The sequence below is a fragment of the Buteo buteo genome, chromosome 11 (assembly GCF_964188355.1).
Source record: "Buteo buteo chromosome 11, bButBut1.hap1.1, whole genome shotgun sequence".
Classification (NCBI taxonomy): Eukaryota; Metazoa; Chordata; class Aves; order Accipitriformes; family Accipitridae; genus Buteo; species Buteo buteo.
In genome coordinates, this window is record NC_134181.1 from 28,779,697 (window position 1) to 28,794,419 (window position 14,723).

Genomic DNA, 14,723 nt, shown 5'->3' on the forward strand with positions numbered 1-14,723 from the left:
TCGTCTGAGAGCTTAAGAGGATTAAGCGGTGGCACAGCAAGGTGCGTGTGTAATCTGCTTTATGGTTTGTTTGCCTGGGATGCTTTCCCTGAGGGACAGCAACGCTCAGGAGGCTTGTGGCCACCCGCAGCCAGAGCAGCATCCTGGGTCAAGAGCCCTGCGGGACACAGAACCGCAATGGTGACTCCCAGCCCTGCGGCGCAGGAGGTGCCTGCCGGGGGCGGGGGGTGTGGGGCTCCCCGCTAAGGAGCAGTGTGTCTAAGGCAGGATCTCAGTGTGGGGTCAGGCTACACAGTGCTGCAAACACCCCGACCCGCAGCCACGAGAGCCCCGGCGCCTGCACTCACCGCCTGCAGTTTGAGCTGAGCACACACCGACCTCTTCTTCACGGCTGCGAAGCTGCTGGCAAAGGTCTTCCTCACGCAGCCGTTGCGGTGCAGGACCGCCTGAGAGTGTCCCTCCAGCCCTGCCACGGCGCGGCAGGCCAGCGGCACCCGCGAGCGCGGCAACACCAGCTCCTTCACGGCGTCTCTGTCAGAGAGAGCAACGGGACGGGGTGGTGAGGCCGCAGCAGTGCCAGCACCGGGGAACCTCTGCTTCCCAGCCCCTCCAATGGTGATGCGATGCCCAGCACCCCAAATTTGGCATTGGTGCTGCAGCAGGGCACCCGGCCGTGGAGCAGAGCAGGGTGCTGGGACAGCCCCCCCTGCCCTGTTCCTCTCTGGTTCAGGCACTGAGCTGTTCACCGCTGTTTAAACTTCCCTGAATTGAAGCCCCGAACAAAATTAGCTGAGAGTGGTTAAGCAGAAGGTTAAAATCATCCCGTGTGCGGAGACATCTGCAGCAGCTTGATTACATTTCAATTCCAATTTAGTTTACAAGGTTCCTCGAAGCGGTGGGGAAAACCTGTGCGGTTGCTGCATGGGGAGCTGCCCTTGGCCGGTGACATCTCGCAGCCCTGACCCACGCCGGACACCCAACCCTGTGGCACTGCAAGCCGAGGATGTCGCAGGGTCCCCTCGGTGCCCCCTGCCCCCCCCACTGCCCACGCCTGCTGGAGGGGACCCCCACTGAAACGTCAGTGGAATGGATCTGCTGACTCAAAGAACCCAGACAGCTTTGATGGAAGGCTGTTCACCGTGGCATTATTCACCAGCTTGCTCTGTAGCGTCTACTGCGATCACAACATGTACATCTGGCTGTCAGTCAGCCTGGGGGCTTGATGGCTGTAAGTCAAATCACTTGACATCTGCTCCCCCCACCTTAACTAAACTCTCAGGATTCCCACAAAGCTGGGTTGAAAGCTGTGGGTTTTTCTCGCTTTCCTGCAGTTTTTCCCCTGGGTAGAACTGGACTCAGGCAATGCAATGCCAGTGTCAGCTGGTGCCTGGAACTGCCCTGCAGACATGATCCCATTCTCTCCTTGCCCACCAAAGGCCAGATCAGCTCCCTCCCCTGGGCTGTGCATTGGGCAGGAGGTGGGGGGACAGGCAGGGACCCCTTACAGCCAGCACCGAGGCCATTGCCCACCCTGGCTGCCTGCAGCTCCTCTGACCTCAGCGAGGCTGCGAGTGCTCTCCTCTCTGTTGGGATGGCTTACACAACCCTCTGCCTTCCCCACCATGAAGGTCTTCTCGGAGCTGGGGCAGGTTTGCAATCTACAGCCCCAGCTGGAGCAGCTCAGCTCATGGCAGCATCATCCCCAACCCACTCCCACGGGCACAGGGATGACCGCCGGTGCCGGGGCACCTCCCTTGTACTTACACCGTGGACCGCTGCAGCACCTGGATGGCGTTTTGTGCTGAGAGGTTGAGCTTGGCTTTGCTGACCCAGCCCGTGAAGTCGTAGCGCACGGGGTCCGTGCCCAGCTGGTGGGAGATCTCAAAGTGCAGCGCCTGCTCACACCTCCGCATGTAGCCATCCCCTGCAATAGCGACGGCACCTCAGAATCGCCCGAGAAGAAAAGCCCGGTGAGTTGTTTAATTTGCGACACGGTTTCTTAGATTTCCAAAGCTAAATGGCAATGCCACAGGGTGGGCAGCCAAGCTGAGCCGAACTTACCCTCCTGGTCAGGTCCCTTCGTGGCAAAGTAGGAGCACAGGCGGTCGAAGGCAGTGCCGTCCCCAGAGCCTGGGATCAGCACCTCCTCGTCCAGGATCCACAGCAAACCCTTGCGATTGTCCCCCGGGCTGCCGGGCAGCACCTGCGACTGCCAAAGGGAGACGGCCCTCAGTGATGGGGAAGGGGCAGGAGGGCTGCGGGTAGCCGGCTCCAGCCACAGCCATGCCAGCCTGCTCCCCCCGCGCTCCCATCCTGCTCCCACCACCTCTGCCCAACTGTGTCCCCTGCCCCAGACCAGCCAGACCAGGGTCGGGAAACCCTCCTGGCCTGATCCAGCTCTGGACATCACCCTTGAGACCTCTGCAGTCACACGGTGTCCCAGAGGGCTGGGAGGGGTGCCCGGGGTGCAGGGCTTTACCAAGAAGGGTGCTTGTGTTTTAAAAAGCCCAAAAGGTCCTGGTTGATGCTGTGCGCTCCCCTGCAACACCCTGGGCTGCTCTGTGCAAAACACACCGCGAGGTCCCACTCTGCCTCTGAAATCCTCACTCCTCTGAGCAGGAGGATGCTTCAAGCATGGCCAGAGCAACCAACTCCCACCGTGGCCACGGGGACAGGTTACCTGTGAGGAGCTCATGTCGATGATGGACAGCGTGGCCAGTGGGGAGCGCTCTGGAAGATCAAAAGACACCTCAACATTTTCCTGGAAAACATTATTTAAAAGCTTGCTTCAGTCATGGTCTGGCATCTGAAAGCCGAGAGGAGATAGGTTTGCATGGAGGGGGAGGAAGGTGGTGTGGGCCCTGCTCCCGCTTGGCTTTGCAGGGATCTGGCACAGGAGAAGCGGAGCAGCCACTGGAGACCCCTCCGCCGTGACGCGGAGGCACAACCCCATCTGCCCCCGCCGGCAGGGCCGGCAGGACCACTGCGCCCAACAGGCTTCTGCGGCGCTTTGCGGATGTCAGACAAGCTGCATAAATCATGGATATGATAATAACTGAAGACTTTACAAGAAAGCACCAAGAAAACAATCAATTATTTAATCTGCAGCTTGCAGGCATTGTTGCCCTTTCTCAACAGAGGGCTTTAGGCTGTGAGGCCCCAGCTCCAGGGCTCACCCACCCCCCACAGCTCCAGCACCCCCTCCCGACACCCCCTGTGCCATGCCCTAGAGCGTGGGGACCCCCCCTGGGAGCGGCAGGGTAAGCACAGCTTGCTCTTGCACACGTGTGAACTGGGGATGCTCAGCGAGAGCCGTAGCTTTAATGTCTCTCCATGGTAACATGGTGAGATTTTGCTCAAGAATTCAGGTTTGCAGCCTGAGCACGCAGGTGAAGCCGAAAGCAGCAGCGGGGCCCAAGTTTTTTCTTACCAAGGGCATGTGCCACCACCCCCCACCATGTGTGCTCCAGCTCTGGCCGTAAATGGGTCACTGGGGCTCGGGCTCACAGTCACAGTCCCGTGGCTCAGAGGGAAATGTCTTGCACCAGGGCAGCCGTCCTCAGCCAGCAGCAAAGCCAAGGCAAGGCGAGCCTGCTGAGCACCCTGCCATTTCAAGCTCGGCCAGTAACTACATATTCATCACTAGTGAAGGGCATGTACATACATACCTGGCGCAAGTGATGTGTGAATATTAAGCCATGGGAATTCAACTATTTCCCCAGGGCTAGAGGTATTAAAGTAACTTCTGCAAGCCTAGTAAGTTCATCTCTGCTTGTAGATTTTTCAGCAGCTTATTTCTGCAACAATTTATCATTTTCCTTTCTATTCTCTATTATTCATCACCTGAGGAAAAATTCAGTGGCACCAACAGAAGGGCACAAAGCCTCCTGAGCTGGAACAAACATGCCCAAAGAGATGTCAAGACAGCCTGGCTTCTCTGGCACATCAGAAACACGCGAGAAGATTTGTGACTGGGGCAGCGGGGGGAAGAGAGACTTGGCTCAAGGCTACCGTTCCCTACAGACCCCTAGTTTCTGCAACACCACTCCCGTTAAAGCTGCTCAGTGTGTTATTCGGTCACACCATGGCAGGGCACAGGGACCCACTGGGTCGAAGGCAGCCCCATCCCCAGGTGCTGGGAAGCTGCCCCCCAGGACGCTGCTCCCAGCCCTCGCTCCTCACCTCTCTGTACCTCTCCATTTCCACAACAAAGGTTTTCTCGTAGAAGAGAGCCTGCAGCCGCTCGTGCACATAGTTGTGGTAGAGCTCTTCGAAAGTTGCCGCTCGCTCGCCCCGATGGTGCCGCGGGTTGTGAAAGCCAGGAGTGTCCACCACCGCAATGGAGGCCATGGAGAGGTGCTGGGAGGAGAAAGACCTGGGGAAAGAGCCGCACACACCACCAGGTTTTACCCACAGACGCGCCTCAGCTCTCCCTTCGGAGGTGACACTGCCTCCTCCCCCCGACATGCACATCCCTGGGTGGGCACCATCCCACGTAGCAGTGGCCAGCCCAGCGCTCCCCGTCTCCCCCTCTCCCAGTGCCTCCTGTCAGGGAGCACCCGCACCTCCTGACACGGTTCCTTTGCTTGTCCCTTTCGCTTCACCCACCTCTTCTTTGATCTACTCAAGCTGAGCATCTCCTCCCAGCCTGGATGGAGACACATGGCACGGACTGCTCCTGACCTGACCTGGGAGACACTTAACGGTGGGGTGGGATGAGATGCCGCCCCTCCCATGTTTGGCCCCATCCTGGCACTCTAGTTATTGACAGTACTACGTCTTCATCCAAATGTATGAAGTTGGATGGACCAGTTGATTTGAAAAGCGGCTAAACTGGCACGTGATGCCAACACTGAGGACAACGGCAGTGTCCAAAGCCCCGGCTGCCATGCCGCACCGTGCCGCCTGCAGCGTTTCTCCAGGGGAAGCTGCTGATGTTCAGCTCCCGAGGAAATCGCTAACAGCAACCACAGCCCTTAACATGTGTGGTCTGAGAAGCAGACATCAAGAGGCTTCTTGGGAGAAAAAGAGATGTTGTTTACTTCTTCAGATGTTGCTTGCAGCCATTTCCAGCATTTCAGATAAGGACAGCAGGGGAGTCTGACCCTGGGAAACCTCTAAGATTGTTTTTAGTGTGCATTTCTGAAACTGCTATTGCGTTGTGCTGCTTCGCCAGCTGCAGGGCTGCCCCTTCCCCAGCAGCCCCGCTGGCAGGACAGCCCGCTGTTGCTTCGGTGAGATTAAAGGAAATGCATTTCTCCTTGAGAGAATCCCCACCAAGCATGCCAGCACCTCAATGAAAGCACAGGGTTGAACGAAGCAACAAAAGTATATTTATGAATTGCCTGCAGAATTTCATAGCAGCACCCTTCTGCAGCCAGAGTCGAAAAGGGTCATGTTCACCATCAAGTCACTGAGGAAAGAGCATTTTCATGACTGCACTGAAACATGCCTCTTCACCTGGATCATTGTTGCAATGGTTTAATAGGCTTTGGCAGGGTGGTGTGGAAAATAAAGCCGGGCAAAACAAAGCTACCTTTAAAGGGAAGAAGGGACCTGGGACACATCCTGAGCTAATGCTGTTATTCAGGAGAATCAGCAACATTTTGCTCTTCTGTCAGCCCTTTGAGTACCATCAGCAATTTCCCTTTGGAGTGTAGTTGCTAGGAATTACAATAAAAATATTCTGCAGGTTAAGTAACCGCAGGTTAAAATAAACCTGCAGCAACAACACAGAGTATTTTGGGCACTGGCTTTTATGTGGATGCTGACTTCAACAAACTGAGTTGCACATCAGAACTGAGAAAATGGAACAGTCTGGGGACCTGATCCTTAGCCTGGTGTTAAATTATTCCATTTATCCAAATAGATCATTTTGGATTTACACCGCCTGAAGAAAGAGATACGTCAGGCCACAGAGGATGTCCTTCCCATCCTGACTCTCCAGATGGAAATCAGCAGAGTGAGGACAAGCCCCCGGGGCAGAGAAAGGTGCTGCTTGCTCGGCCGCACCAGCACCCGGCAGCAGGACACAGCTGCAGCCTCCCAGGGCGCCTCGGCAGCTACTCTGGTGCCAGACCCTCTCACTCTTGACTCCTCGATCCTTTTCTGTGATCAAGCTTTTACCACAAAGCGACTCCTACCACGCATCTGCAGGGCTCGCTGTGGGATTCCCTGACTGGTTTATTGTTCTGCCCGTACTGGTAACCTTGATTTTGGTCTGCAAAGTCACATCTATTATTAATAGGAAGCCGGGCTGCTCCTCTCAGCGCCGCGATACCCTGCTCTCCGCTGCTTGGTAGGTCTGCTCGCGGTGCTGCCTCCCGGCAGGCAGCTTACCAGCTGCAGCAGAAGCGGTGCTAGCTGGGCACTGCTGGTGCCGGGTCTCCTTGCCAGGCCACCTGTACTGGCAGGAGGGGCAGGACACATGCCATCCCATGCGACACCCAGATGCGCGGAGACTGCTGCTCCGTGGGGCCCTTCGTCCCCGGTGCCGGACAGCCCGCGGAAGGTCCCGAGTGCCAGTGTGCTCACCTGGATGGAGATTTTCAGATAACTTTCTTTTTTCAGCGGGCAGCAGTTGCCTGCTCCATGCCTCTCTCTGGAGAGCCCCCAGCAAGGTTCCTCTTCAGCAGCCCCAGCAGAAGGAGCCGTCGCCCACAGACACCCCCAGTGCGGTGCCCGGCATCTCCGTACCTGTTGATCAGCGAGACAACCGCAGCAAAGAGCTCTTCATAGAGACCCGACGCCATCCCCTCCACGCACTCCACGCCCGTCATCTTCAGCCCTGGCACAGGCAGAGAGAAGAGCAGGCAAAGCCACATCATTTATTTCCAGCTGAGTTCAGCCTACACGGAGCTGAGCCGGTAGCAGGGATTCCCTCGCTCACTGGGCAGGGTAACCTGCACGGCTCCCAGCTTCTGCCCACCAGGGATGGCATCGCTCCGGTTACACGAGCAGTGCGGATCCACCCGCCTGCCTTCAGCTCCTCTAGTGACTCCTGCCCACCATATATTTAAGAAATAAAACTATTGCCATGTTAAAGGCCAGTTCTGCAAGTTCTTGCTTTTATCAGAATAACTTGCAGGGCCCCAGCTGTAATTCTGCCACCGAGGATGAGTCGGGCATGGAAAGGCTGACCTTAAAGCCAGGCGGTATCTCACACCCTCCCCTGCCACGTGCATGCTGGATCTGCCTCTGTGAATTATATCCATATGTTAATTTGAGGTTTATAGTGGCTCAGCAACAGTTTGTCCAGCAGGAACACAACCCCCACCTGTGTCCAGGTCTCCTTCCAGAACACGGGTGCACACAGCGCAACACCGGCACGGCTTCATTTGTGGACACGGGGGAAGGATGCCCACCCTGCTGCCTTTCTGGTTTGGGGGTTTTCCCCCCAGTTTATAGGGGAGATCTCACAGCATTGAAGCCACATCACTTATCTGCCAGGGGCATTATCTGAATTCACCTGATCTTCATGTGTCCCTAAGGAGTGACCGGCAGGGTCAGCTGTAGAGCTGAGGGCAGCTACATGACAGAGCACAGTTAATGATTTAATTAATATGAACTTACTTAAATGGACCTCCCTGCCTGAAAAGAAAAGGGCATATTGCCTCTCCCTGCAGCATGCCCTCCATCTTCTCCCCACGCAGGGTCCGGAGCAGTGCAGAGCACAGCATTTCCCTATCGCCCATCAATAAAGGAAAAAGGGATGCAGCATCCCGGTACCTGCCGGGCTGTCCTCTGCTGGGGGCGGCCGGTGGCCCCGTGCCGTCACCTGCGCCAGGATCTGCTTCAGGTGGTGTTTGAAGACAGCGGTGGTGAGCTCCTCCACGTCGCAGCCCAGCACCTCTGCTGCGTTGTTCGCACACTCGAACTTCATGAACTGCTTCCTGCCAACTGGGGAGGGGGACGTGGGGGGCACGAAAGCCTCAGGCAGAGCCAGCTTGGGCAGAGCCAGCTCGGGCAGAGCCGGGTGCAGGCTCAGCATCTCCGGCAAACATCCTTGCCCTCTCCCACATGCAACCCCCCAAAATCAAAATCAAAATCAAACAAACCCCAGAAGGACTGCTGTTTGCGGCATGGGATGGGAAGGTGCGTGTGTGGGGGGGTGCTGTACCAGTCCACCCCAGTTTCCTTCCATCCCCTCAAGACTGCTGGATCAGCCCTTCCCTCGCAACCCTAAGGGGCAGTTTCAGACCCCGCACTGCCCTTGCCGACCCACTCAGACCAACCACCCTGCAGACCACAGCCTGGAAATGCCCTTTGGGCAAAGAGCTGGCCTGGGCAAAGCAGGCAGGAGCTGTGCCGGTGGGCAGGGAGGGGGCCTCTGCCCCCCCAGCAGCGCTTGGATGCTTGGCTGAGACGAGGATGCAAAACAGCTATAAATCAGCCCACATCAAAAGACGGTTTCCACCTTGAAGGCATGGCTGCCAAAAAGAGTTTTAGCATTACCTCACCGCCCATTTGCGTAACATCACTAACTGAACTGAAAAGCTTTTTCCTCCTTAGAGTCCATCCGCCGCCTCCTGCAATCCCTTCTCCTTCAGGGATGAGTCCCGCGTCTCTCTCGAGGCACTGGACCCGGTCTCAGTGGCCCGCTCGGCTCCCACTCCCGCAGCGTGCAGTACGTGGGGCTGTCCTCCCTACGCACATGCTTCCGCTAACAACAGCTGTAAGGATTTTCTCAGCTTTGCATGATACTTATCATATTAAAGGCTGGCTGACTGGAGAAAGTTTGACAGATATGTCCCTTGGGCAATCATTTAGCATAAGAGGACCTTTTTGTTTCGGTCAGAAGATAGTTCAAAACTTTAAGGATCTCAAGCCAATGCTTTTGAACCTATTTTCCCTGCTATAGTGCTCCCCAGGTGCTCAGAGCATCCCACCTGCCCAGCGAGACCAGGCAGAGAGGAGACCTGCTGCAAGGAGATGGTTTGAGGCAATTCAGAGCAAGTCAGGAACGAGGTGGACCATGCGACTGACCCAGGCTGCTGCTGCCAGCACGGCATCAGTAATGTTGTGCATTTTAAGAACTTCAGTGGAGCAAACTAGCAGATGTGTTGATGAAAGCTGATGAGATTACGAACCAATCCCTCAAAATCCCAGATCACCTTCCCCAGCCCCAGCAATGTTTGCTGTCACCGTCAGCCCGAGAGCAGCACTCCTCCCAGTGCTGTCAGCAGAGCTGGCACAAATTATTTACATCCAGCAAGAGCAATTCCAGCTTAATGATTAAAATCAATAGGGAAGCAACCTTCAGGATAAATCCTTTTACAAATCCAGGAAGGAAAGCTGCTGCGGAGGCAGCCGGCCAGCGCACACTCAGAAACGCAGGGGGACAAGCAGAAACAGGAGCAGACGAACAAAGTCACCCAGAGACCTCAGACCAGCGCTTTTAGGTGGTGATGGATGAGGAGCCAGCCCAGGGGCTCATGGCTAAGATGAGCCCCTAAAATACAGCAGGCGGCTGGTGGCAGGGGAGAGGGTTTGGGATGGAGAGGGGGAGATGGTCACATCCTGGCCAACCCCATGGGGAACCAGGGTCCCCCACTCCCAGCCAAGGTGGTGCATAAAGGCCACGTTCCCCGGGGCCGGGGGGCTGCTTCACAGCATACCCATGAGAGTCATCCCCCCCTTTCCCTTCCCCTTTGATCTTTTCCCATTATTTTTTTATTCTGACTGAAGGACTCCAACATCAAGGCCTCTGCTGGAGCAGACAGAGGAATTGCCTCAACAATACGGGCTTTGATTTATTTTGTTTTCACTTGTTTTCATCTGAGCTGGCTGGACAGAGGCTGATCCCCGTCAGACAGAAGATCTCTGCTCGCTGCTGCATGCCGGGGAGCGGAGGGGCGGAGGGGCCAGGGATGCACGGACTTGCCCTGTCGGCTGGGCTCCCACACACGGCATCCCATGCTGCCCACTCCAGCATCCCACACCAGTCACTCCAGCATCCCATGCTGGCTGCTCCAGCAGCCCCGAGTTGAGCAAGGGGCTCCGCTCAGCCCAGCCGGACGCAGTGCAACTCTTCCTGACGGAGCAGTTGCAAGTGGGGAAACCAGCGGCCCCCATCATGCTGCTCCAGCGTGGCAGACATCCTGCCGTGCCAAGCAGAGGGAAGCAGCTCCGTGTTTCACACCTCCACAAAACCAAGCGATCGCTGACTGACTGGCACATGATGCTGGAGGCTGACACGATGCTGCCCGGCGTGTCGGTACCCCCAGACATGCTCCTTACCCCTTCGGTGCTCCCCAGATTGCACCCTTGCTGTAAGCAGCTGGCGTGCACTGAGTCAGCAAGTCTGGGGGCACGCAGCCCCTTCTGCAAAGCCTGCCGTGCCTGTGGCTCACCAGCAGATCTGCCCACCCCGCAGCCGCCAGCCCCCCGGCAGCCCGTCCTGGGAGACGCTGGGCACCATTTCACACTTCATAAAATATAAACAGCAGTAGCGGCATGCAGCCCTCCTGGGTGTAATGTGACCATTGTAAAACACACCAGCTTTAACACCTAAAAGGTAATTACTTCGGCCCATTTAATATTTAAGAGAAGCAGTAGGAAAATACAGAGTCAGCACCAGCTTCGTCTCACTTGCGCGCCCATGCATGCTGCCCGGGCAGCAGCTGAGTTTCTATTTTTTATTTCAATTTGGGAAGCATGGGGAGCAGCAGGGAAGCCCGGAGGGGCTGGACCCCATCCCCTGGTCCCCATCCCTGCTGCTGCCTGGGCTGGTACCTGTGAGCCGACAGCAGCGGTGCCCGGGAGCAGAGGGGAGCTGCACCATGGGCTTGATGCTGGGATGGGGCAGCTCAGCCCCATCGCTAGCCCCCTTCCCGTGCAAGGCGTGCAGGTCGGCAGCCCTGTTCATCTGCCTTCTCAAGCTCCCCCTCCAGCTGCACGGGGCACGCTTTGTCAGCCTGCCCTTTTTCTTCCACTTATTTTGTCATTAAAACAATGGCACTATTAATGGGACAAATAAAAAAGCCCATTTGTTTCTCTTTGTTACCCTGGGAGGGGACAGGGAGAGAGAGGAGGCTCCTCCTGGCTTGAATGGTTAATTTATTTGTCCTGCACTAAATTCTCCAGTCTATTCTCTGTTGACCCATTACCTGATGTATGACATATTAAAGCCTATATATAACAAAGGGAAGAGCTGTGTAATAGCATGATTAAAGAAATCTGCCATTCTGGCTGCATTTCCCCAACTGTTTGTAATAAAGATGTCAGAGCGCGGAACAGATAGTGCCATAACTCGGTGTGCAGGGAGACAGCCCGCCAGGACCAGGGGCCATGGTGGTGATTGTAAAAACCTCCACGATGGAGAGGCAATGTCAACAGATACCAGCGCCCAAGCCGGCCCCCCGACAAGCCGGCAGCAGCAGCCAGGCTCCAGTTAGGACTCTGGCTATTCCCGGCATTTTCTCTTTCTGCTCTCCTGGCTCTGAACCCCGGACCACAGCCAAGATATGGAAGAAAACCAGCTCCTGCACTGAGTAGGGATGCGCTGGGGTGCAGACCCCCCGACATCCCACTGCCCGCAGGGCTGAATCTCCTCCCGACTCCCTGCACAGGGCTTGAACTGCTCAAAACACCATTTCCAGCAAACCTCCTCATTTTGCAGACCCAGGCAGCAGACCATGAAGCTCTGCCCAATTCATGTTCCAAACTGGGGTCTCCCTGCCCCAGGGTGGGGACGCATCATTCTGCCTAAATCCTCTTGCCTAGGGAAAAGAAATCCTAAGGACATCATCCAGTGTACAGAGGCTTGTGGCGGGATGGTCACTGCATTATGATCCAGTCCCTGGAGACCACGTCACCTTGGTTGAGGTCTTTCCCATAAAGCCATCAGGCTTCACCAGGACAAAACTGTTGCTCCTGAGGGTTGCAACTCAAGAAGCACAGAGAGGCACCATCCTACCGAAAACAAAACATGCAAAATCAGCTGCACTTCCCTCTATGGCAAGAAAACCCAGGTGTCAAAGAGCAAAAGCTTTAACAGAGAGAGAGAAAAAAATTGGCAAGATCAAGAGGCCAGCCCTAATGCAATCCTTTCCAAGAATCATTTTGATGAACAATGCAGGAAAGCAGAAGAGTCCTTCCCGGCAGGAGTGAGCTGGCCTTTTGCTCACCCGCAGCACAGAGCTATGGCAAAGCCAGTGATTTAACTACACCCAAGGCCACGGTTAGGCACCAGCCCCCGCACATCTGCTCTGCAAAAGAAAAGCTAAGCTAAAGCAGGGGCAGAGGCTCCCCGTGCCGGGTCCTGCTCCCTCCTCTTCACCTCCGATGCCAGCAAGGCCATCGCAGCCAGTGCCGGAGGACATGCAAGTGGCACCAAAGCCACAAGCAACGATGCCTGAGTTTTCCTTGCAAACCCATGTCCTCTGCACTTGCAGGACCCCCAGGGAAAGGAGGGGCTGCAGTGGGCTCCCCTCACACAGAGCAAACTGCAAAGGCTTACGCTCTGCAGGCAGGTATCTGAGAGCATTGCAAGGTGGAGTTGCTGCAAGAGGAATGATCAGCACACGGCTTCGTGAGGTTGCTTTATGCAATTTAGTGCCCAGCCCCCTCTGTGCTCCTCTCCTGAAGGCAGCCCACGCGATGCCGGAGCACCAGGCTTGGACTGCGCCGGCAGCAGTACCGCAGCTCCATCCCCCCCCCCGCCACGCTGGAGCCACTGGCGCATCTTTCCCTCTGCAACAGTGACCACCCCAGGGACAGATATATTTGTCACAAAAGGGAAACTCTGGCACAATGCTAATTACAGATACGCTGTTCCTCCTCCTTTTAGCAACAGGCAGCAATAAAAAGTTTGGGTAAATCTGGGCACTGAGCTTGGGTGGAACTAAGAACAAACTGTCATTTTCACATCAATTAAGGAAAGGTCACTACATCTCAGAGGCTGTAAAACAGCAGCAATAATGCAGGTTTAAGGCTCTTTCTCAGCTCTGGTGAGAAAGCAATAAGTCACCCGACTCCATTCCTGATTGACATCTACGCTCAGGAAACTGCATAATTAATGCCAGTTGGATCCTGCCAGGTCCTCTCCCTCTTACATTTTGATGGACGTCCCCATTACTGTACTTGGCTAAATGGCTTCCAGCCCTTCTGGAAACTTGCCACTTCACAAAGCTAAAAGGGTGTTCAAGGGGGTTTCATCCCTGCTGCTCCTCCCAGCCCCATCTGCAGACCCTGGAGAGACACGGCAGAGCACTGCACACCGGCACGTGGGACCCCGGGCTCAGCCCCTCCTTCTGCTCCAGCCCTGCATGACCCAGGCCCATCTCACAAACCGCTGGACGCCTCCGTTTCCTGGGTTCAGAATGGGGATGTTCCTCCTCCTGCCTCCCAAGGGTGCGATGCTGCAGTGGTGGGGCTGTGCGGGACACAGCCTGGGCTGTGGCAGCCCACAGCTGCCAGCAGCTCGGGCACCAACCCCACGCGACTTGCTGGCTCCCATCCCTCTGCCATTGGAGCCGCTGCTGCGCAGAACCAGCCCGGACGACGCAGCGATGCGGGAGGGCAGCAGATAGAGGATGCTGCCCTGGCACTGCCAACCTCACAGGGTTTGGGGGGGCTCGGAGCCTCCCCTGCCTGAGCAGAGGCTCCAACCCCCCCCCTCCTGCACTTCTCCCCTTATGGGTTTCCTCCGCTCAAGGGGTTCAGGCCACCGGTTTTGCAGCAGCCCCGGCTGTGCTGGTGCACGGGGAGGGGGGCTGGGGGTAGCCACGCTTGGCTCCCGGCCGCGGCGCACACCCGCCTGCGGCACCCAGTCGCCTCTATTAAAGATGCGCGGTGGGAAGCCCGTAGAAAGCAGGGAGCCGCGATGCTTTATTTTTATAACAGTCAGCAAAATGGACAGCTTGAGAGCAAGCTGAATGCCGACCCCCAGCTGTGCCCAAAACCTCCTTCCCAGTTAAAGAGGCAATGAATAAATGAAAATATGTAATATTCTGCAGCCCACAAAGGGGACTGGAAGCACTTAGGTGAATGGGTACCTAGGATGCCCCACTGGCCTCTGCCTTTCAGGCTGCTTTCTCACAAAAAGAGTCGTGCTAACATGTTTCAAAGGTAATGGGAAACGCTGACACCAGGACAGCGCAGGCTTTTGAAATTCAACCTTTTCTTCTCGGTGTTTTTCTAGCTGCAAACGTATTTTCCACTCTCAGCCAGAGAGAGGTGGTGCTATTCCCTCCTGTTTTATTCCTGGACAAACTGAATTTGTGACAAGATGATAGCCATCAGTGGAAGGAAGAAAAAGTTGCATTTAACCTGTGTTGGGGCCCAGCAGCTGGAGCACAGCACATGCCGGGACCGCAGAGTCAGGGATGGCAGTGGTGGAGGCTGCGATGGCAGCTGCAGCGCCTGGCTGCACTCCTGAATGCCAGTGAAAAACCAGTGATGAGGCTCCCCTTGGTGAGATTTCAAGGCGAGGATTTTGAATATACAACTTCAAAGTGCATGAAAGGGGAAGGGAAGAGATGGCTATCAGGAGACAGGTTTAACCACATTAAAAGAGTCATCGCCCCCACTGAGACTTTTGCTCCATCCAGCTTTGATCCATTTTTTATCCATATTTCCTTTCATTTCTCCCCTTTTGTTGACGCACGATGGGGGAATCAATACCAGAGCGAGTAATGCTGAGACATGCTCTGATTGTTAATCCTGTACCCAAGTCTGCTCTGAAGCCACAGCCCTGCCTGGGCTCGCTATTAACATTCCTA

General features: G+C 55.8%; 1 protein-coding gene across 3 annotated transcripts in view; it reads right to left on the reverse strand.

Annotated features, from left to right (window-relative positions):
- MYO18B (myosin XVIIIB) overlaps positions 1-14,723 on the reverse strand; it is a 77,396-nt gene that overhangs the window by 50,903 nt on the left and 11,770 nt on the right. For 2 of the 3 annotated variants that reach the window (XM_075041129.1, XM_075041131.1), the window contains 7 exons: positions 7,729-7,899; positions 6,697-6,787; positions 4,183-4,375; positions 2,681-2,761; positions 2,062-2,209; positions 1,765-1,942; positions 348-531 (listed from right to left, as the gene is read on the reverse strand). In XM_075041129.1, coding sequence (XP_074897230.1) covers positions 348-531; positions 1,765-1,942; positions 2,062-2,209; positions 2,681-2,761; positions 4,183-4,375; positions 6,697-6,787; positions 7,729-7,899 — 1,046 coding nt within the window. The remainder of the gene's footprint in view (positions 1-347; positions 532-1,764; positions 1,943-2,061; positions 2,210-2,680; positions 2,762-4,182; positions 4,376-6,696; positions 6,788-7,728; positions 7,900-14,723) is intronic. The other variant, XM_075041130.1, reaches the window with a different exon arrangement.